This window comes from Hydra vulgaris, chromosome 12 (assembly GCF_038396675.1).
Source record: "Hydra vulgaris chromosome 12, alternate assembly HydraT2T_AEP".
Classification (NCBI taxonomy): domain Eukaryota; kingdom Metazoa; phylum Cnidaria; class Hydrozoa; order Anthoathecata; family Hydridae; genus Hydra; species Hydra vulgaris.
Genome location: NC_088931.1, coordinates 21,800,283 through 21,823,263, shown reverse-complemented (window position 1 = coordinate 21,823,263; position 22,981 = coordinate 21,800,283). Strand labels below are relative to the sequence as shown.

Here is a 22,981-nt window from a genome sequence, read left to right as displayed (position 1 = left end):
AAAACAACTTCTTTTAGTATTAAATATTCAGTTTAAACTTTTTAAATATTTTATAAAAATTGTTTCATATTAAAAAAAGAAAATCCAAAATTAAATTGCTTGGATGGTATCAAACTTTCTTTTTAATTGAATGGGAATCTGCGTGCGCGAGAATTTATTTTAAACTAATAGCATTAGCTAGTAATTTGAGTGTTAGTTATTTACGTTTCATTTAAAAAGCCTTGATTTTATTGAAAATTGTCATTTTAAAAGGAATACAAATTCATTAATTTTCAAGCATTATTTGTTTTTGTTTTTTTGTTTATGTAAAACTCAGTAATGAAGAACCATTACTAAGATAAAAATTTAAACAAAGAAAAAAATTTGACCATCCAAAAAAAAACAGTTGACAGTCAATTCCACGAGTTAGCCAGTCAAATTGACTGCTTGCCTTAAATTTCTTATTTTCCACGCTGCTTCTCCATGTAAATTATTACAATAAAATTAAATTATTATTTTGATTTTGCTTTTTGATTATCTTTCAGAAAGGATTCACTTCTAGACCTTGTAGAAAAACTGTTAAAGAAAGGTCAACCAGAAGATTGCATTATGTCATCAGACATCAGTAGTGTCTTATGTATACAGTTAGGTGTTGCAGATGCATCTCATATATTTACAACATTAAAATCAATATTGATTAATCTCCTTGGTGATGAAAGTGCTTCTCCATTAGTCAGAGCTAGTGTAGGAGTTTTAAAAATTATGTATTTATAAATTTAAATTTTTTTTTTTTAAGGACAGAGCTTTGAAATATTTATTTTAAAACTGTTAAAAAGTTGTTGTATTACATATAAAATCATTAAAAGAATGTAATTTGTTGATTTGCACCTTATTAAGGAATAACTAATGAATAAAATATCTTAATAGGATTGACAACAGATTTACCCATTTTTATAAATCCAGAAAAATTTCAATCAAATTGGTTTTGGTTTGGCTAAAATATGATGATATAATAGTTAATAGTTTTTTGAATAAAATTGTCACTTTTAATTCCATATCTGTATATAACAAATATATATCTTCATAAATATATATGCATCATCATTGTCTATGACCTCTTGCTAATGTTTATGTTGAGAACAAACACTGTTGGTGTATAATTATTTGTGCTGTCAAAATGCCTTCTTTTTGTCAAAGCTTTTATTGTTACTTAGTGATTAGAATAAATTACGCTGAGCAACAAAAATTTTTTTTTTTTGTATCTAGCAATTTTATTCAAACTATACTAATTTTGTGCTGAGAAAAAAGAAAATGACAACAAAAACTTTTTATTAGCTCTAGTTTCTGAGATATACAATAGCAATAAATTTTTATTTCAGTTAGTTTGCAACAGAGCAAACTAACTGAAATAAAAATTTCAGTTAGTTTTCAACCAACAGTAATCTGCAAGCATAGCCTCATTCCAACGACCCTGATATATTTGTTCCATTACAGTAATAACTTGGTGAAACCTTTCACCATGTTCATCACTAACATCTCCACAACTTGGTGGGGGGGGGGGGGAGAAGTCTAGGTGTGAGTGGAGGAAATGAATCTTGAGGGACATGTTACATCCATGTTAATGGTATTTTTGCTGAAGTACTGTTACCAATTGAATGTAGTTATCTCTTTTGTTGCCTAAAAATCCCCAAATCGCTCCCTTAAGACCTTCCCAAGTTTCTTTTTCTTGCCCTTTAAAACTTCGTCAAATGCAGGACCCTTCATAAGTTGATGTATTTTTGGACCAACCAAAATACCCTCTTTAACTTTTTTATCACTAATTTTGGAAATTTGTTTCTTAAATACCTAAAAGCCTGTCCTTCTTTCGTACCTTTGACAAAAATTGTCATTAAACCCAACTTAATAGGTAATGGTGGAAGAAGATCATCTTTTGGATCCACGGGTGGTTCCGCGATAACATTTTTTTTATCTGTGTTGAGATTTCTTGCAGGTCAGTCTTCTTTTGTATAATATGAACTTCTGTCTCTACTGTCACATACACAAAAAGTAGCAGTATTTCGTATACCCTAGTTGCATTCCTGAAAGTATAGCAAAGTCTTTGAGATCACCACAAATTTTCCATTTGTCTACATTGTAATTAATTGAGTTAAGGAAAACTCTCATGTTTATATAAGTCTCTTTCATGTGAACTGCATGGTTTATAGAAACAGAAAGAAGACAGTTTCCATTGTGCAGTAATACAGCTTTCAAGCTTAGCTTAGATGAGTCTATGAATGATCTCAGTTGGATCATAGTTCAAATTAATACAATACATTAATCCAAAGACATCATTGCAAACAACAATATTATTTTTCTTCTCAAAAAAAGAAAGCATGTTCTGCTGCCGTTTTCTGTTATGTGAAACCTTGACATCGATTTGGAGAAGATTCCACTTCTTTAGTCTTGACTTTAGAAGTTCTGCCTTTTCTTGTAACAAGTCCAGATCTCGAGCAAGATCACTTAATTTTGCTTGACTCAATCTGTGTGGTGCTTCATCTGTTAGCACAAAATTAGGATCATTTGATGTGGAAGGCTTGTTTTCTTCTTATTCTTCTATTTCTACTTCATTTCTGCCTTTATTTTGCGCTTCTAACTCACAACTTTGTGGTGGAGTAGGAACTGGTAAACTATCCAAATGTGTAATAGGTTGAATAGCAGATGGAAGATTCGGATATTCAACTGTTCCTATTTTCTTCATTGACAAACCTGCCTTAATGGGTAGGGTTAAGCAGAAATAGCAGTCATCTGTATGGTTTTTAGGCTCCCTCTATACCATAAGAACAGCAAAAGCCGATGATCTTTTTTTATTTTTCAACCATTCTCATAGTGTAACTGAACAAGAGATACAGCATATATATGGAGTTTAAATTTGTCCTCTAAATTTACACACTTCCTTGGCGTGTTGATTTTTCAAATTTTACGCTAGTAAATGAAAAAAAAAAAAAAACTAAGAAGAAATTAGACCAGAAACTTTAGCAAACACACATAACTAATATCACAAGTTTTAAACATGTATAAAACATTGTGGATAATCAAAAACAAACAAAAAAATTTTCTTTTCAAAAAATGAAAATTTATACCCTTGAGAGAAAATTTTTGTTTTTAATTCTTAAACTAGAGCTAATATGTGATTTTGAATGTCGTTTTTAAATTCAGCAGTTGGAAATACATAAGAAATAACTAACTTTGGTTCCGAAACAAAATTTCTGTTGGGCTGTGTAATCTGTCGGCGCATGTTGGGTGTCTTTGTTGTTGAATCATACATTGTTATTTTGTTATTAGAAAAATAATCTGTTGTGTTATGGTGAATGAAGTAACAATTACCATTTTATGATGTTATAATCACAACTTTTCTTAAATTTAATTTGTCGTTGATCCATAATCAAAACCTAAAATCCATGTATTTTTACTGAATATATTTTTTAAATAGCCTTTTTATCATAATCTCAATAAGATTTTACAAGTAATTTTTTTTAGTTTTAAGATGTAAATTTTTTTGTTAATAACAAAAATTTTATCTCAAAAAAATCAGAAACAAGTAAAAATAATAAACAGGGAGAAGGAAGAGGAGTTTTAAATTAGCTGGGTTGGAAAGTTTTCAGAAAGGTGGGTTTCAGAAGGTTTTCATAGGGTGGGTTGGAAAGTTTTCAGAAAATTAATTAATGTCTCCTGTTTATTGAGCATGCAAGAGTACTTTCAAAGTTAATTTTGGCAGTTGTTCAGGTCCTTGTCTATGGAACTACCTGGTGTGGTTTATCTTGAGTATCCACTTTTCAACTCTGGAAATGACAGGGTCAAACATTAGAGACTCTATTTAACGATAGTCAAACTAGTTAAATTTTTGTTGCAATAATAAAGTGTTAGAACCAATGCTTTGCTGTTGCTTTAGACATCCAACCGTGTCCTATCCCATCATTCATACTCTGTGTGACTTTAGCTGCTGGGTGGTCTTTCTGAAACTCATAAATCAGTTGTGTCATTCATGGGCTTGAACAAAGCTGTGCAATGTAGAAATTTTAATTATTCTGACAGGTCATTTTGTGCCCTATATATACTCACAGCAATTATGGAAACTTCTCATAGCTTTCAGAACTCTCTAGAAATTGTTAGATAAGTTGCTCATTACTTTTTAATCAATCAAAGTATATATATATATATATATATATATATATATATATATATATATATATATATATATATATATATATATATATATATATATATATATATACAGGGCTTGTGATGAAGCGATCGCGCTCTGCTCGTAAAACGCGCTCGTAAACGGTATTTTCAAACGTTCTAGGCGCGATAAACAACGCTCGTTCAGCTTATAACGAGCGTATAAAATAACGCTTGTCCAATAGTTCGGGATTATTTTTTTATTTTCATAAAATATTTAAAAAAGATTTTTTATTAAAGATATACTATTATCAAAGCACTAATATAAAATATAAAAAGCACTACGTCGTTCTCTTTTGCACTAACGTAATGAATGAGCAGTTTGAAGTCGTTAATAGTCACTAATTTCTATTATGGAATGTGCACGTGGAAACACAAAGTGAATACAAAAATGCGCAAATAAAATAAGAATAGAAAATTAGAAAACCACTATAAGAAAATTAAAACTTTATTTTTAATCTATTTAGAGTATTTTTAATCTTGTGAAAATATCAAGTAAGATTTATTTGATTTATTGTTTTTAATATTCCACACATCGTTTATAATAAAAATAAATATTAATAATAGAGTAATTTTTAAAATTAGTTTTTGTTTATAGTATAGGTTTTTTTATTAACTATTATTTATTTTAACTCAAATTTAAAACGATTCTGTTGTTTAGAATGTTCGCAATCGCATTCGAAAAGGAAACAAAGTAATAACGTCAACATTTATTAAATGGAAAGTTATTATTCTAATTTATTATTATTTTAAATTATTCTTGTGTTATTTTTTTAAGGTTAAAAAAACGTAATTTAAAAAAGAAATTTTAGAAAAAAATTAAATAATTAATTTGAATAAAAAATATCAAAAAATATAAAAACCATTAACCGTTAATTAAGTTTACCGCGTAACATTTTAAAATGCATATATCAAAACAACGAATCAAAACACTAAATTATACTTCAATACTAAATCAATAAGAAGTTGCGTTTTTGTTTGATATTATTTTTTTATTAATATAAATAGTTAAAAATAAAATCGCGATCTGACAATATACAAGAAGTTTGGAAGTATAAAAATCTACTTCGTTGAAGTAGTTTCATGACTGTGATACTAATTCAAACATTTTTTGACGAAAGAATTATGTAACAAATAAAAAAAGATTTAAAAAAATAAAAAGCTTTTTATGAGCATCGCCTTCAGCAATTTTCATGATCGCGCTCGCCGACGTTATTTCGAGCGCACATAATCACGCTCGATGAAAGCATTTTCTAATTTTACGAGCGCGATTTAACACGCTCGACTATTTTCTACATCACCCCCCCTCTATATATATATATATATATATATATATATATATATATATATGTGTATATATATATATATATATATATATATATATATATATATATATATATATATATATATATATATATATATATATATATATATATATATATATATATACAGTATCGGACAAAACAAGTGCAGCCAAATAATGCTAAATTTAGTTTCTTTATATAAAAGTTCTGCATTTTTTCAATTTAGAGAAATAACTATGTAACTGTTTAGAGACAAAGTTCTTCAAGTTTTATTCATCATAAAGTTCATTATTTGTACACGAAAATTAATAAATTATTCAAAAGTATTAAAAAAAGTTGATTTCCTTCAGGACAAAACAAGTGCAACTCGACAAAATGTTGACCAAGCTGTATTTCGCTATCAATATTTCGTGGCGAATCCTTTGTCGTCGATCACAGCCTTACATCTTCGAGGCATAGGTTCGATCAGGTGATCAATGAAACTTTGTGGAATCGCTGCCCAGTCCTTTTGGATTTGTTCAAACAGTTGATCCTTATTACGAACACGTTCACGATTAATTCTGCGGTTGACGATCTCCCACAGGTTCTCTATAGGGTTGAGATCCGGAGATCCAATCCATCACCGATAGGTGGCCAATCCATCACCGATAGGTGGTTGTCTTGAAACCACTGCTTGACTACTTTTGCAGTGTGTTTCGGATCGTTGTCTTGCTGAAATACCCATTTTATTGGCATATTCGATTCAGCATGAGATAACATAACATCTTTCAGGATATTTTTATACATGAAACGGTCCATTAATCCATCGTTTCGATGTATTGGACCTAGAACGTTAGCAAAAAAACACCCCCAGACCATTACATTGCCTCCACCATGCTTGACGGTCTTATGGCAGTAACGTAAATCAAGGCGTTTTCCGGCCGGTCGACGAACACGGCAAATGCCATCGCTCCCAATGATGTTGAACTTCAATTCATCACTGAACAGGACAGTTCGCCATTTCTGCACATTCCAGTCAATATGAGATGTAGCAAACAGGAGTCTTTCTTCTGGTTTTTTAGTGAAATCAGCGGTTTCTATGCAGGGCGTCGAGAAAACAATCCGGCTTCAACAGCACGTTGTCTGATTGTTCAGTCCGATACAGGCAGCTCTAATTACTTTTGTATCTCGACTGATGATATCCAGGGATCCTTCTTGACGGATCTGACAACCATAGAATCCTCTCTAGAAGTGGTGGAACGTGGTCTTCCACCTTTGTTATCTGCTGCCAACTTCCTCATAGAACGATATTTGGAACATAGTCTTGATACGGTCCATTTTTTCACGCGATATTTATCAAAAATACTTTTTTGTGACATTCCACTTACGTAATCGCCAATAATTTTCTTTCTTAGTTCCAAGACTGTTGGAAGCCATTTTTGCACTTGAAGTCATAAAAATAATAAAAATAAATAATCACGCTTCTCAAGGCTTACCCTGTTACATTTACCTTGTGATGATACAATAATGCTCTGTGGAACACAACGTCTTGGTTAGATGTGGACTGTATTGATGTAATGAAACACTTGTTGTATTTCTCTTCTTGTATTGATGTTCTTGGGTAAAACACTTTGATAAAACTCGCTTTGATAAAACTCACTTCGATAAACTGTCTTGATAATACTGACTGATTGACTTCCATATACTGACTGAATTACATTTCGATTTACATGTCTCTTATATAGTAAAATGAGCCTATGTGAAACTGTTCTGGAAGATTCTAGATGCTTCTTTTTCGATGCTTCTGGAAGCTTCTGGGTGCTTCTGAATGTTTCTGGATACTTCTGGATGCTTCTTCTGGAAGCTTCTGCATGCTTCTGGAAACTTCCGGATACTTCCTTTAATTATTAAAAAACTTCCGTGACGTTGACACGGACCAGACTTAAGAAAATGAAACAAAGCAAAAAAGTTGCACTTGTTTTGTCCGCTGCAAAATGGCACTTGTCAACTAAATTCTGCCTGTGTGCTGTCACCTGTCAGCTGATTGCTTATGTCATGGCATGCTAGGACTCCAGACTCCTGAACTGTTTGCTGTGGTAGTATAGTTCGTTTCGTTTTTAAGACATGTAAAATTAGGAGCACTTTTTAGCATTGTTCGATGTTGGTTACAAATGTTTGGTCCAATACTGTGTGTATATATATATATATATATATATATATATATATATATATATATATATATATATATATATATATATATATATATATATATATATATATATATATATATATATATATTATCTTAGGTTTTTTTTATTAAATTAAATCAAAAAATCACAATATATATTTATTATAAAATAAAAGAAATTAAAAACTAAAATATTGAAATTAGAACAAGTTTTCATTTGTATCAAAAAAAGTCTCTAAAATAAACAGACCACTAATATGAAATTAACAAACCTTATTAAAAAATACTTACAAAATGTAAAAAAAATAAATATTTTTTGACAATCCTTTTGCTTTTAAGTATTTGTTTATATGTTTTGGGACGGAGTTCACTAAACTCTGAATAATACCTTTGGGATCACAATTCAGTAATTTTGTTACTAATCCTTTCAGTTAGTCCAGATCTATTTTTTCAATTTTACTAAAATAATGGTTTAACCAAGACCACAATCTCTATGTACTTAAGATCTCGACTATTGGCAGGCCAAGGCATGGTTTTAATGTTGTTTTCTTCAAACAATTGCTTGCAAGTCTTTTAATTCCCATATATATTTTAACATCATGGTGTCTTTTGAATAATTTTTATTTTTGAAGGATTGCTTATGATTGGCAAAATGTTTTTTCCATTCACCCTCTGTTATGCCAATATATTGTTTATCAGGTACATTCTTAGACATTCACAACATTTTTTGATAAACAACTTCCACTCATTGGACAATTGTTTTTTTTTTGTTTACAATTACAATTTTCTGTAGTTTTTTCGTTCAGGATTTCTTTTTTGCTTAATAAAGCATTATTGTGACCTTTTATAATTCTTTCCGCAATTTTTGTGCAACTGTAGCTAACTTTAATTGTATTTCGATTAAAAATTTTATATAATTTATTAGAGGGCGGGAAATGCTTATTGACCAATTTTAAAAACACTTTTCCTATGTTAGTGGAAATATTTTTGCTATATGGGGGGTTGAACCAAATTACATTTCTAGTTCTATCTCGCTTTTTTGCATCCTTTTTTCCAGGGTCAAATTTTAGTTCAAAATTTTCAAAACCACTTTTTTTTTAGGGCATCTTCAAATATTCGTTTTGAGGAATGGAATACATTTTTATTAGTGGAGTTTTGGTTTAGCTTGTTATTAATTGAAATCGGAATCTGTTTTAGAATTTGGGGTGGATGATTTGTGTTAATATTAATATACAATAGTTCATTGTTTGGTTTTTTGAAAGGCTTATATGAATTTTCAGGGAGGTTGAATGTGATGTTAAGATAGTTCATTTTCAATTTATGTTTATTTCGATTTGAAAGCCAATATTTTTAAAAAATTTTATATCTTTTTTTAATTTTATCAGGCTGTGGAACCAATTTTTTACGCATTACTGTTAAACCATGGTCACAATAAAGGCCTAAATCATTTATAATGTTTATTTTACTTAATAAATCTAAAATATATTGTCCAACAAATTCACAAGTTTCTGCTGTCATAACTGCCCATTGTTACATCAAAGCAGCCATGTATGTTTTTCTTTTTCCAAGATTATTTATTAAAATAAAGTAAGGTTTTTTGACAAGGTTTTATTATACGGGTTGTTTCTTCAGGAATAACTGTGTGGCTTTTGCAAATTCAATTGTTTATCTAAAATATCTGCAGTTATTTAGGGGTAAAAATCGTATATTGTTATAGACTTGTATGAATGCTGTTTAGCTTTTGTAAACATTTTCTAGAGAAAAAGCCTTAGATAGCAGTATCTGACATATGGATTAGTCAACTATCCAGCTAGGAAAAAAAAAGGTTTTCTGGCCAGGTAGCAAACTGGATACACCTCGAATTAAGACTTTTTTAAGTCAATAGAAAAAGTTTAAAACTAGTAACTGAGATGAATAATTAATAGCAAATGCTATGTTGAAAGATTTATAAATAGTTCTATACTGTAAAAACAGCAGAAAACAGTGTTGCTCCCAGAAAGTTAAAAAATATGCTGTTAAACTCAATAACTACTTTGTCTTAATTGGCAAAATGTAACTAGATCAATTTTTTTTAAATATGTTTTCAGATTGAAAGAACATTATATTTTTGGTAGGAATATAAAACTTAATCTTTTAAATACCTAATCCAAAAAATTTTGTTCAAAGCCCTATTAATTATTCATGCTTTTTTTTCAAAAAGTGAATTTTTTTTATGTCTGTACGAAGTCTCTGTAATATGGGCAAATAAACCCATGTAATTAATAGATAGAATTAAAACTATTTTGGGACCCATTTATATGCAGATGATGCTTTCAATTAAAAATTCTATTTATATATATGCATTATCTAATACAAAATTAATAATTCTGTAAAAATTCAAAGCATTAAAAACAGTCATGATATAAATTTGATAAAATAATACAAACAATTGTCTCTAGAAGCCATGTATGTATATTATGTAACTAACTATTGTTTAATATTTAAATTATTCAAACATGTTTTAATATTTCCATCATTGAAATTAAAATAGTATATACTCACTGACTTGTAACACATTCTCTCCTAGTACATTCTTGCATTTATCAGACATTTGACCCTTGAGAATGGTCTTAGGTGCCAGTATCTAACCACTATATTTAGCCATGGCTTGTACACTTTTAGCTAAACCACCCTTGTACTTACATGTGTGCTTTATGGATAAACCCTTTTCAACTTTTTATGTTTCAAAACAGTTAAAAAAATATTTTAAAGTCCTAGTATTAGGAGTTTTTTTTCTGATTTTACTATTTATTGACTTTTCTAATTTTATATATGTATATTTTTTAGGCAGCATCAGCTCTTGGAATAGTATGTTTTATAGGTTGTGAAGAACCTGAGGTAATAAATACATTTGTACCTGTGTAATACCTTTTTTAAATCTTTTTTGTTGTTGCTGTTGAAACAAACTCAGATTGTAAATAAAATTTTATGTAATTATTTTTTTAGGATACAGTAGTTTGTCTTAATGCTTTAAAAACAAGCTTTATGAAAAAAATACCTGCTGATACTAGCCATCATGTTCCAATAGCAAATTCTTTGTTATCGTGGAGTCTGTTACTTACAGTGGTACCTTCTTCAGTCGTTGAAGAAAATATATCTAGGTGTGAATGTTTTTTTTTACTGTGTTTACTATTTTTGTTATTTCTTTTAAAATGTTAGTTAATCTGGAATTTTTTTTAAAGTACTTGTTTCCATAGGCTGTCTACCATATAACTGTTTCTAGGTCATCTATTATGTAAAACTTTACTACTTTACTTTTTGTAAAAATTATTCCGTTGCTTGAAAATGCAATGATGATTTTTTTAAGATTTATTTAAAAACTTTTATTTTTATCTTTTGTTTAATAAACTAATCTAATACTAAACTAAAATTTCTACAACTTTATAACTTTCTTTATTTGCAATTTATTCAATTATTTTGAATTGTTGTACATTTACAATTACAAATTGTTACAATTACAAATTGTACATGTACAGTTACAAATTGTTGTTTCTTGCTTTAGTTCTACATCTTTATAAATTATATTCTTATTTGTAAGTTTTTCTTCATTTTTAGTTGTATTTCTGTCATGTGCAGAATTCTTGAGCTTGGTGATTTAAATCTTCGAATAGCTGCAGGTGAAACGCTGGCTCTAATTTATGAACTGGCAAGAGACTTTAATATAAGGTTTCAAGGTCCAGTACCTACTCTTTATTCATTATTAAGAGACTTGGCAAATGAAAGTGGTCGCCATAAAGGAAAGAGAGAGAAAAAGCAGCAAAAAGCCAGTTTCCGGGATTTTTTAAAATCAATTGAGGTATTATTAATATATATATTTTTTTAAATTTTAAAATCAGTTTTTAAAACTTATTAAAGCGATTCAAATTTTTTATATGAAGAGAGGAGTTAACCCAACAGAAACCATCAATTTTGGGGGAGAATATCTTGAAATGTCATCATGGATATGGTCAGTTTATTAGTTGAAAATTAAGTGTTTTTTTATATATATTATTTTTTTGATTTAAAATATCTATAAAATATATGTAGGGTACGGCGCTATAATGCCTTCAAAGATGCCTTGGGTTGTGGCATTAATATTCATCTTAAGGTTCATTTTTATTTATTTTTTTTCTAAGTTTTTTTTGTAATTGTAGGTTGTTTATTTATTTTTTAAAAGTAATTCTTAATTTTAATTTAGTATAATAGTCTTCTGAGAGAAATTTTTGATCTTGGTTTACCAATTACTAATCAAATAAAACTGAGCAAAAACGAGAAGTATGAAAGGGTAAAAAAATTTATTTTTAATATTTAAAAAAGTAATAATTTTTAAAATCTGAAGCTTGTTTTAAAATAATTTTCCATTATTGTTTTTTAAATAACTTGTTTTTAGCAATTAATCAATGAAGCATGTTCAAAGGATCGTACTCTAGCTAGAGGTTTAAAACGCGACAACAAACGTTCTGGTTTAACTTGATTTTAATTGATGAATTGTTTTGATTAATGATGTCATTAAACAATGTGGCTGGCCACTTTAAATTATTTTGAAAATTTTGTATAGAAATTTAATACTTACACAATTATTTTCAATATAATATAGTAACAAATAACTCTTTATTTGTGGTTTATTTAATCAATTTAGATGTTGTATTTATTATACGTAGATTTATGTTTTTTAACTGGGTGAGCATTAAATGTTTTTTAACTGAATTTCTTTATCTCTATTAAACTTCTACATTAGTAAATAAAGTTATACACTTTCCGCAATTTTTTAAAAACTATAATAGAATTAGTTCAAATATAAAGTATTATTTATGCAGCATTTATTAATTAGTAAAAATATATCTTATTTCAAAATCATGTTGTATGGTTGAACAGAGTCATAGTATTTATAAACAGGTGTTTTGTGCTGTTTATTAGCATTTATTTATATTTTTTTTGTTGATGTTTTTTTATAAACCTTGATTAAGTTTAAAAATAACTTGAAAGACAACAGTTTTTGATAGTATTTAGAGAAAAATATTGGAATATGAAAAAATGTCTAAAATTTATTGAATTTTAACAAAATTCAAAAACTATTAATACCTCAATACTGGCATTTATTACTTGCATTGTACATAAAATATATTACAATATATATTTTATATCACGAATAGTTTTTTTTTTTTTGTGTGGAAATATAAAGTATTAGACTTTTTTTTGTTAGAAGATCTTTGTTACTATATACATTACTATTTAATAGTAGCATATAAATAGTAATGTTTTAATTGTTGTTTTATTTATAATTCTAATTTATACTATTATAATAAAAGAGTTTCATACAATTGCTATTAATTGTTTTTTAAGTATAAAAGATTTTTTTTTTAGAGTAAGTTAAATAGTACTTCTATAAAATGAGTGGAAGACAAGGTTTGTTTGTTTTTTGTTTTTGTTTTTTAAATATGATATGTGTAGTCATGGTAACAACCATGAGTAGTGTACTTCAAAAAAATGAGACTAGCAAAAAAAGTTATTTAATTTAAAATTAAATAACTTTTTTTGTCAGTTTTTAATAGTAAATTATTTAAGATATATATTTTAAACATTTGTTTGGCAAAAAGTAAAATCAATAGAAATTTATTCAAAAAAAAAATTCTTATTTTGGATTTTGATCCACATTGCATTAACTTTAAAAAACTTTTAAAAAACATTTTAATACTAATATTTCTGCAAATGTGTTAACTATATGGACTTTATTCTACCTTAATCTCTTCTTTTTGTTTACAAGAATACACATTTGTATTCATAATTTATATTAATACTAGAAGTAAGCAACCCATAGTAAGTGTCATTGTAGTATCAAAGAATGTTGCGTTTTTATTTTCTAATTATCTCCCTAATGAGTTGTAAACTTGTTTTATTTTTTTATATATATAAAGGTTTTTTCTTTACAAAAACTTATTTTGGTTTAATATAATAATAATTAATTATTATTATATAAAACCAATTAATAATTTTTTTTTTTTTTTTTAAATTAATAATTTTCTTTTTTTTTTAAATCAACTTCTTGAATATGCTGATGATGTAATCATAAAATTATGCAATTTTTCATCTACAAAAGATTTCTAAAACCCTATTTTTCTTAAAGGGTTCCAAACCTTTTTTCAAACCAGGTTTCTGTGTTAAAAAAATTAAAACTGCTCTAGGATTTTATTTACTTTGAAATGTTTTTGTTTTTAAATTTGCCATTTAAGTCAATAATAAAATTATTCTTTCTCCCTGTCATCACACTACGTTATAATTGGGTTTTAGAAACCAGATTAAGAGGTGCTCTGAAGCTCTTTGGGTTTCTAAACCCTTTTTTACACAAAGGATTAAATTCAGAAACCCAGCCTTAGGAGTTCTAAAACCCCAAGGTTTACCTAACCCTGTTTTGTAATAGGGGTTCCAGAACCCTTATAGTTGGGGTTCCAATTCCAAAACCCTTAGTTGATGCACTATCTGTGATACTTACTGATCTCTATTTAGTCAGTCAATGTATGTACTGAAGCCCCTGCAGTAGCATATTCCAGTATGGTGTCTGACCTAAACACAAAATATAAGTTTTATATATATTTATATATATATATATATATATATATATATATATATATATATATATATATATATAATACAGTTTTAAAGTGTTGATTTTATATGCTTTTCAGTTATAAACTTTTTTTATATATGTAATGATCTCAGTTAGAGATTTTTGTAGTTGGTTCTGACAGTTGAATGTAATTTTATATTTATACCTTTATATGCAATCACTAAAGTCTGTAAGACAATATAATATCAACAATAGTTTGAAAGTATTATGAATATTCTTGTATATTATTTTTTCATATTATGTTTTTCATGTATAATATAGTTTTCATGTTTTGAAGTGATTTATTTTTTAAGAAAGTGAAATGACTGGTATGTGAAGGGAGTAATTAGAATATATTGGTTTGGTTTCTTTTTATATTCTTATAATACGATATGTTTTATAATGTAAAATATATATGTAAGCCATAACAATACAATAGATAAAATCCGTGTTTATTTAAAAAAGGTATAACAACACTCCAAATAAGTCTTCAAGCAAGCCACTATTTAACCTTTAGGTTACTAGAAAATAATGAAGCAAGGTTAGGATAAAACTGCAAATTTTACGATTCTGCTTAGTTAAAATCTTTATCAGGTCATTACTATTCATGTTGGTCATTATTACCTGTATATTGACCAACATTAATAAGTTTCATTTGAATGTTTAGGTTTGCAGCTCAGTCTCTTGCTTTTGTCTAACATTGTAGAAGGATTACACATGTTTTTTTTTATATATATATATTTGTAACTTTTATGTTTTACAAAATAAATTAATAGTTATTTACAATTAAAATTTTATTTGCTTATTTATTCCTAACAATCATTGTAATAAACAAACAATAAAATGCTAATACTTCATAAATTTGTACTTATGTGCAAATTATAAGTGAAATTATCGAAATTTAAAAGTAAAAAATAATCCGTTTTTTATTATACTTGATACATTATAAGTTAATTCCACTTTTTTTTTTTTAATTATTACTTCTTAAATTTGAAAAATCTGTATAAAAATGAATTTATTCATTTACATTGTGCATTTATGCTATATGCATTATTTGCATGTTAATTCATTTTTTCAAATATAGGAAGTAATTAAAGAGTCGGAAAGGATGGTGGTCAAACTAACCTTAAAAAAAATTATTATTTGTAAATTCAACATTTTAAAATAGTTATAAGCAAATATATTTATAGTTATATAGCAAATTATAAATAATTACTGTTAATAATATAAAATTAATGTCAATAGTAACTGTTACCGATGGTAATTATATATTGTTTGCTTTATTTCTATAATCTATGAGAATTAGTCTTTAATGATAATTAAAATTGTTTTTAGGGATGTTTTTTTAATAAAATATTGAATTATTTTTTTTGGACAAAGTTAAAAAAGTAAAAAATTTTTGCATGGTTGCTTTACTGTATATTCACATTTTCAAAGCTTTTTCTTGCGAACAGGTGTTAACTGGCATGTAAAAAATGATGTTGTCTTAGCAGTGACATATTAATGATGATGTTATGGTGAGTGACAATGACGATATAAAGATAATCAATGATGAGTTGATGATGTTATGTTAACAATGATGAGTAGATAATGATGTTATGTTAACTATGGTGCTTAGATAATGTTTTGTTAGCAATGAAATGTAGATTTTAGAATTCATTTATAACAATCTAGAAAATGTTTTTAGGTTTTATTTACATAATATATTTGGCTATCTATTTCAATTGCCTTCATTTTTTAGGTATATTTACATAATATATGGCAATCCATTTCAATTGCTTTCATTTTTTAGGTGGAAAAAAAAAGCCATTAAAAGCCCCCAAAAAGCAAGAAAATGAATTAGAGGAGGTATTTTTTTAGTCTGCATAAATTGTTGAAATTCACAACATTTAAAATTAATAACTTATGTAATTTCTAGTGCTTTTTATATGATTTTAAAGTTTCATTTTAAATTTCATTTGAAGTAACATAAAAGTACTTTATAAGCAGTTTTGTAAACAGTAATTATTGGCAATGTTGTCATCATTTAAAGAAAATTCTGGAGATGAAAGGTGTATGTAATTGATGCTGTAATTTGATGATGATGATGATGCTGTAATTTGATGGTGATAATGACTGATGTTGTAATTTGATGATGTATTTTGTTATGTTGATGATGTTGTAATTTGATGATGAATTTTTCGACAGTAATCTGAATCTTTTCTTTTCTTTAAATGAGTTTTTGTTTTTTTGTTCAAAGTTATTTTATATATATTTGGGCTTTTAGTAAGTTGAGTGCAGTCACATGTCTTGTATGACCACACATATAATATTTTGTTTTGATAACTAGGCCATGGCTCTTTGCAAGTTTTAAAAATTAACATGTTTAAAAAATGCGTTGAAAAAACAAATGTAAACTGAAAAAGAAAAAGAAAAACTAAAAAAAAATTACAAAACCAAACTAAAAAAACAAGAAAATCCTAACATGATAAAATAAATAAAGGATAATGATAAAATAAATAAAGGATAAACCAGAATGAAATCAAAGCATAAAATTAATGTCTTTTTAAAAAAAATATTTAAAAGTGTTTTGCTTTATAGAATTAAGAAAAGATCAAAATTTACTTTAGTTACTTTCAAACTTAACTATTTAAAAATTTGAAACTTTTTTTGAAAAATTTGAAACTTTTGATATTTTGTCTACCAGGCAAATAAAATATTAAAAAAAAATTATCTTTATAATATATATATATATATATATATATATATATATATATATATATATATATATATATATATATATATATATATATATATATATATATATATATATATATATATATATATAAATGGATTTGACCCCTTATCCAATACCAAACTAACAGTAGCGCCAGGTACGCCTCGTAAACAAAACCTTAAATTGTGATAAGAACTATACTAATGTATAGGAAAAGTTGTTAGCTTTAAATAATTAATTGAGAAAGCTTTTGAACTATTAATTTTTAGACTTCTAAATTTAAAAAAATATAGTTGTTTTACTTTTTTAAATTTTATCTTTTTATTATTTGTTAAGATTTTGTTTTTCTTTTTAGTTAATGGTTTGTTTATTTTAAATTTTCTCTTCGTTTTTTCAATGCGTTTTTAAACAAGAGATCATACTTACAGAGCATAATAGGACCTCAAGCAAAAACTCGAACTTGATTGCTAAAGCAGTTCCAGCTACTTTTACATAATGTTTTTGTCTTTTTTAATGAAAGGGAGTTATTAAAAATCCAGCTTATGTTGAAGGCCTGCATGTCAGACTTTATTAAAAGTTTTTTATGTGTCAAAACCATTAGCTCAGAATTTACTTAATGCATAATAAAATGGTATGTCTGAAAGCGTGTGGTCATTAAATTCAAGAGATGAATTAGAAGAATAGAACTTTGCAAGTAATTCTGCATTATCTATTGGAAAGGTAATAAATTCAGTCAAATATGAGAAATGTAATATTAGACTTACCTTTGTATAAAATATATAGATGTACTACTAACTCTACTAAAGATTTTATAATAGTTTTCAGACCTCTAACTCTGGGAAAGAGTTTAGAGCTTTAACTCTAAGAAATACATGGTTTAAAAATGAGAGTAATGGACCTTAATGTTTGATTATACCTAAAAATTTCAAAGAAATTTAATTTTTGCCTAAAAGGTTATAGACAACAGCCCGAAAAATACAAGAAAAAAAAAGTTTATTTAGTAGCTGTAAGAATTATATTGACAGTTTTATAGTAGCTGTAAGAATTAGGTTGATTGGATAAATTTGATGCGGAAAAAAAATGGCCGTAAATTTCCAATGGTCTGCACTAACTAGAGGAGAATGGTCTGAACTAACTAGAGAAGCATGGTCTGAACTAACTAGAGGAGAATGATGAAAAACTAAGCAAAAGCTATAGTCAAAGACAGGATAAATATCAAGGAGCAAAGTTAAGTGATTTAGGTTGTTTGGAAAACAAATCACAAAGTGAACTACAGTTATATCTATAAAATGATTTGGCTACTTATTTTTATAAATATTTAATTATTAATCCAAAAATGTACTTACAACACTAAACAATCACTCGTTTGCGTGAGTTGTTTTGTAGTTATCATTCAATAGGAAAATATCTTATATAGAAATATAACTTATATGATCTATATACATTATACATTAAAATCATTTGTAATTCAATCATTATAATCTTATAGTATATAAGATTATAATGATTGAATTACAAATGATTTTAATGTATAATGTATAGAGTTGTTAAACGTACTTAAGTATAATTTTTAAAAAGACAGCAAGTGAAAACGAACGATTAATGCACGTTTGAAAATGTCTGAAACAACTGTTAAAGAATATAAATTAAAATTCATTGCATCAATTAAGACTGTGACGCTGTCCATTCTGTGAATTTAGAAATTTTGAACAAAATAATCTATTTGGTTTGGAATTAGAAAGTTTGATATTTTCATGCACAGTAGGGCAACTTGCATCAGACCAAAATTGCCAGGACATGACTACAAAAAAATGCATCGAATGTTTTTGCCTTGTCGGGTTATTCACCTGATTTAAACCCGTCTAAAACTGTTCAATAAAATTGAAAACAAAAGTTTCTAAACAGAACCCAAACTCACTAATAGATTTAAAAAAAGATATAATAAAAGCATGATGTTATAAAATAACCCTCAAATATTGAGTCGTTTACTGTCTCAATGATATAAAGAATAGAGGCATTTCTAAAACTTCAAGCAATCCATATAAAGTACTAAAACATGTTTTACATTATAACTTCTTTTTTCTTTAATGTTCATGTATGTTGTTTTTTCGAGTCATCACAAATCCACTAACCCCTCCCCTCTCCTCTATAGCGAGGCTTAATTTATGGAAAAGCCTAGAAAATAATAACATAAACACTGAGGTGAACATGAAAAAGCCATATCTAAATTCGTCTTACAAAGAGCAAGTAGGTCTAATGAAAGTTATAAGATTTGATGGATGAAAAGTTACTTTGACTGCCACAAATATTTTCAAAAAAGAGATTGAAACAGTTTTGCAGTTTCTTTTTGCTTTTTGGCTCTTGAATCATACATAGGGTTAGGTAGTTGCTAAATTGCCTTATTCCTGTAACCTTAAGTCGATATTATTGGCTTTTAAAGTTTATTTAGTTTGTATCAAAGAGTTTCATTTATTTAGTTTGTATCGAAGAGTTATATTTATTTAGTTTGTATCAAAGGGTTTCATTTATTTCGTTTGTATCAATGAGTTTCATTTATTTTATTTACTTTAAATGAAAAATTGTAACTACTATTAGGCTATTCAATCACATTTTTAAAAATCAATAAAATAAGTTTTTAAATCATATTTCATTAAAAGAAATTAATTTATATTAACCTATAAGAAATTAATGTATAAATCCGTTTCATATCCTGATGCAGTCTGCTTTAGCGGGAGGGGGAGGTGCGATATATGGTGAACTCTATAATACGAAAACATGACATTTTAAGGTGCTGAACAGATCGACCTATAAGATTTCATATTCCTAACATTGTAAATCAATTTCTTTAAAGAAAAGCTCGACTGAGTCACTTAACGTGGAAGCGTAAAGAGTTTTTTGTTTATCATATATATTTGCATGTTATTTAGGAGGATGTTGCGTTTAAGCAAAAGCAAAAAGAAGAGCAAAAGAAATTAGATGATTTAAAAAAGAAAGCGGCTGCTAAAGGCCCCTTAGGTAAGTTCATTGTTGAATTTGATTTTTACATTAATTTGTCAAATTTGAAAAATATTGTATAATTTTTTATTTAGCAACCGGAGGAATAAAGAAATCTGGCAAAAAATAACTCCTGGCAAAATAGATGCTTTTTAAATTGTACAAACTAGTAAAAGGTTTAAAACCTAAATAATAGTGATTTTTACGAATTCAGATCTTGTTTTAAGAACTAAAAAATGTTACCGTTACGCTTAAAATGTGTTATTTTTTTAAAGCAAGATTTTAAGCGAAGTATTCTAATAAAAAATTACTTGTTAGTTATGACTGGACTAACATGTAACTGTGTCAGAAGCAAGAATTTTGTAGGCAGTTTGAAACTATTTACTTTGGAGGGGGAGGGGGAGAGACAATACCTGATAATATTTGAGCCGTCAGTTTTGAAAGTGGCATAAGTCACTGTTAAGAATTTTTAAGGTTTCTGTTTTAACATATACCGCTAACTAGCAAAACTTGTTTCCAAAATATCTCAATAATTTTCGTTACTATGTAATCATTGTTATCAAAAACTTGATTTTTTTGAAAAAGTGACTTAAGCCACTTTCAAAATAAACGGCTTTTATTATCATTTTACAAGATGCGAACTTTGCTCTCGTCCTACTGCGTAAGACGAGAGCAAAGTTAAAACGTCTACTGCGGTGACGTTTTTCTCATCGCCGCAGTAGAGCATTTAAATAAGAAATTTCTTATTTAAATGCTCTACTGCGGAGCGTAAGACCATTTTGTAAGGACTTTTCTTAGAGCGATTTAGTAAACAGGAAATGAAGTTATTCTTGTGTTTTTCTAAATGTGTTCTATTCTTAAATTTACAAAAGTTGAAAGACTTGTAAATGATTCAAAAATAAAAAACCGAGTCACTTTTTATATAGAAGCTCATTTAAATTAGGGTTAGTTGTATGCTCTGATGAATATAATTTTTTTTTAATGTTGAAATGACGGAGGTAGGTCAATAATTACTTTGGCTTTTTGGTGTCTTTTTAAATTGGAGTAACTTCGGGGTTTTTTAATGGAGAGTACCCCTTGATGTATAGACTCTCTTAAGACTTTATAAAGAACATATCTAAAATTCTCAGGAATCTATAGTAATGTTTTCGTCTATATCATCCAGAACTTTTGATTTTTTTTTTTTTTAAGAGATAAGTTAACTCTTCAACTCATCAAATAAAAAATCATGAAATAAATCATCGATATAAACGAATTATTGTAGAGAATCATTATAAGAATTTATTGTGATAAGAATCTTAGTTTAATCGTAAATAAGAATCTAGACCGGTTTCAATTTAGTTGTAGTTTTATTAAATTTTTAAAATTCTCTTTAATTTACTTGCCGTTTTATCTCCCGATTTAATCACTACATCTACCAATCTGTTATTCGTTACTTTATGGAATATTGTTACCATGTTTAGGCTGGGTCTCTTAAGGTGGAAACCCCCTCTAAGTTTACCCAAAATTTATAAAAAAAATTTTTACTTTTTTATGCATTTTAATGTATGCTGAATTCAAAATTATTTGTTCGTTTACTGATTTTAATCATTAAATCCTTTAAGTTTAGCATTTTTTTTAAGGTACCTCAAAATTTATACAGTAGCAACGGTGTAGCGTTTGATTAATCCTAATAACTAATGTGTATTTTTAAGTAGCTGCAGTAAAATGCTTGGTTTGGCTTCTTTACTTATCCAGCGAGCGAAAAAACTCTGGTTTATCACGTCAGATAACAGTTTTCTTTCATTCTGAAGCTTTTAGAGTTGTCAATTTTCTTAATTTTTTTTTTAAATGAGAAAATGTTGTAGAATAAAATCAAGAACAATAATTAAAAAAAAGAGGAGAGGTTTCTTAGGGAAGAAATTTAACAGTCTTGACAAAGAAAATATTGAAATGGAGTTAAATGATAATCCTTTTGTAACAATTTTGGTTGATTACTACAACTGTCAATAATTTTTTTTTTTTATTCAATTTTTTGTTCTTATTTTTTTTTTTTTTACAAAATATATATTTGCTGTTTATATAATAAGAAAATATAGCTACAAAGAAACATTTACATACAAAAAAAAAAGTCGATTTATAAAAAACAGGCAGGGGCTCAAAGAAGATATGGATGACTAAAGTCACCACAATCTTTTCATAGAGCCCCTATGTGGGCTTTACAAGTTTAAAATAGAATAAGATTGTTAAAAATACTATGTACAGTTCCAATATAATAAAAAGATAAAAAACTTTCATAAATATTTACATTTAAAGAAAGAAAGTAAATAGTATCAATATAATTTTAACGATAGTCATTTAAAATACTGACAAATTATTTTAAACCTTACAAATTCGTAAAATATAATAGAATCTTTACAGAGTAAAATTTAAAAAAAAAAAAAAATTACAAAGTTACGTTATACAAAAAAATATAGAAAGTAAAGCTGTAAAGTATTAGAAATTACTTCAAAGAACGCGGAAAACTTGCAGAAGACCGACGGTCTTGTCATCAAGAAACCGCTATGCGTTACTAATATTTTTGGATGCTTTTATTTAAAATAAGTTTATTTTTTTTTTTTTAAACAAAACAAAAAAATGTTATCGGTTTTCGGAAGAATGAGAATAAAAATCCAAAATGCAAAAAACAAAGAATACAGACAAAAAGAAGTTTTTAATTTTTTAATTTTATTTCAATACACATTAATATAAGTAGGTACACGGTTTGCTAAATAGGTAATATATAGTCGTTCGAGTGTTGATAAACAAGCCTATTATTTGCTTTTGTGTTTTTGTCATTTCTGTTGTTTTTGAGTTATTTAGAGTTTTTTTAGTTATTACATTAGTTTCGGAACAAAGTTAGTTATATACATAGTTTTAAATGTTTTTGGGTTAATAAAAATTCATAAAGTTGTTAGTGTTTAAAATGAGATCTTTTAATAACGTTCTCATAGTATTTAAGT

General features: G+C 27.2%; 1 protein-coding gene and 1 long non-coding RNA gene across 2 annotated transcripts in view; both read left to right on the top strand.

Annotated features, from left to right (window-relative positions):
• The window catches only part of LOC100201820 (interferon-related developmental regulator 2), a 34,103-nt gene extending 21,803 nt beyond the window's left edge, over window positions 1-12,300 (top strand). Inside the window, exons 6-13 of the mRNA XM_065812553.1 lie at window positions 525-723; window positions 10,495-10,545; window positions 10,654-10,808; window positions 11,263-11,503; window positions 11,586-11,653; window positions 11,734-11,794; window positions 11,885-11,971; window positions 12,077-12,300. Coding sequence (XP_065668625.1) covers window positions 525-723; window positions 10,495-10,545; window positions 10,654-10,808; window positions 11,263-11,503; window positions 11,586-11,653; window positions 11,734-11,794; window positions 11,885-11,971; window positions 12,077-12,160 — 946 coding nt within the window. The 3' untranslated portion in view covers window positions 12,161-12,300. The remainder of the gene's footprint in view (window positions 1-524; window positions 724-10,494; window positions 10,546-10,653; window positions 10,809-11,262; window positions 11,504-11,585; window positions 11,654-11,733; window positions 11,795-11,884; window positions 11,972-12,076) is intronic.
• A 671-nt stretch (window positions 12,301-12,971) lies between these two features.
• Window positions 12,972-20,257, top strand: LOC100200746 (uncharacterized). The gene is made up of 4 exons (XR_010642279.1): window positions 12,972-13,092; window positions 16,083-16,138; window positions 19,934-20,021; window positions 20,096-20,257. It is a non-coding gene; the product is annotated as an uncharacterized LOC100200746 (long non-coding RNA).
• The last annotated feature ends 2,724 nt before the right edge of the window (window positions 20,258-22,981 follow it).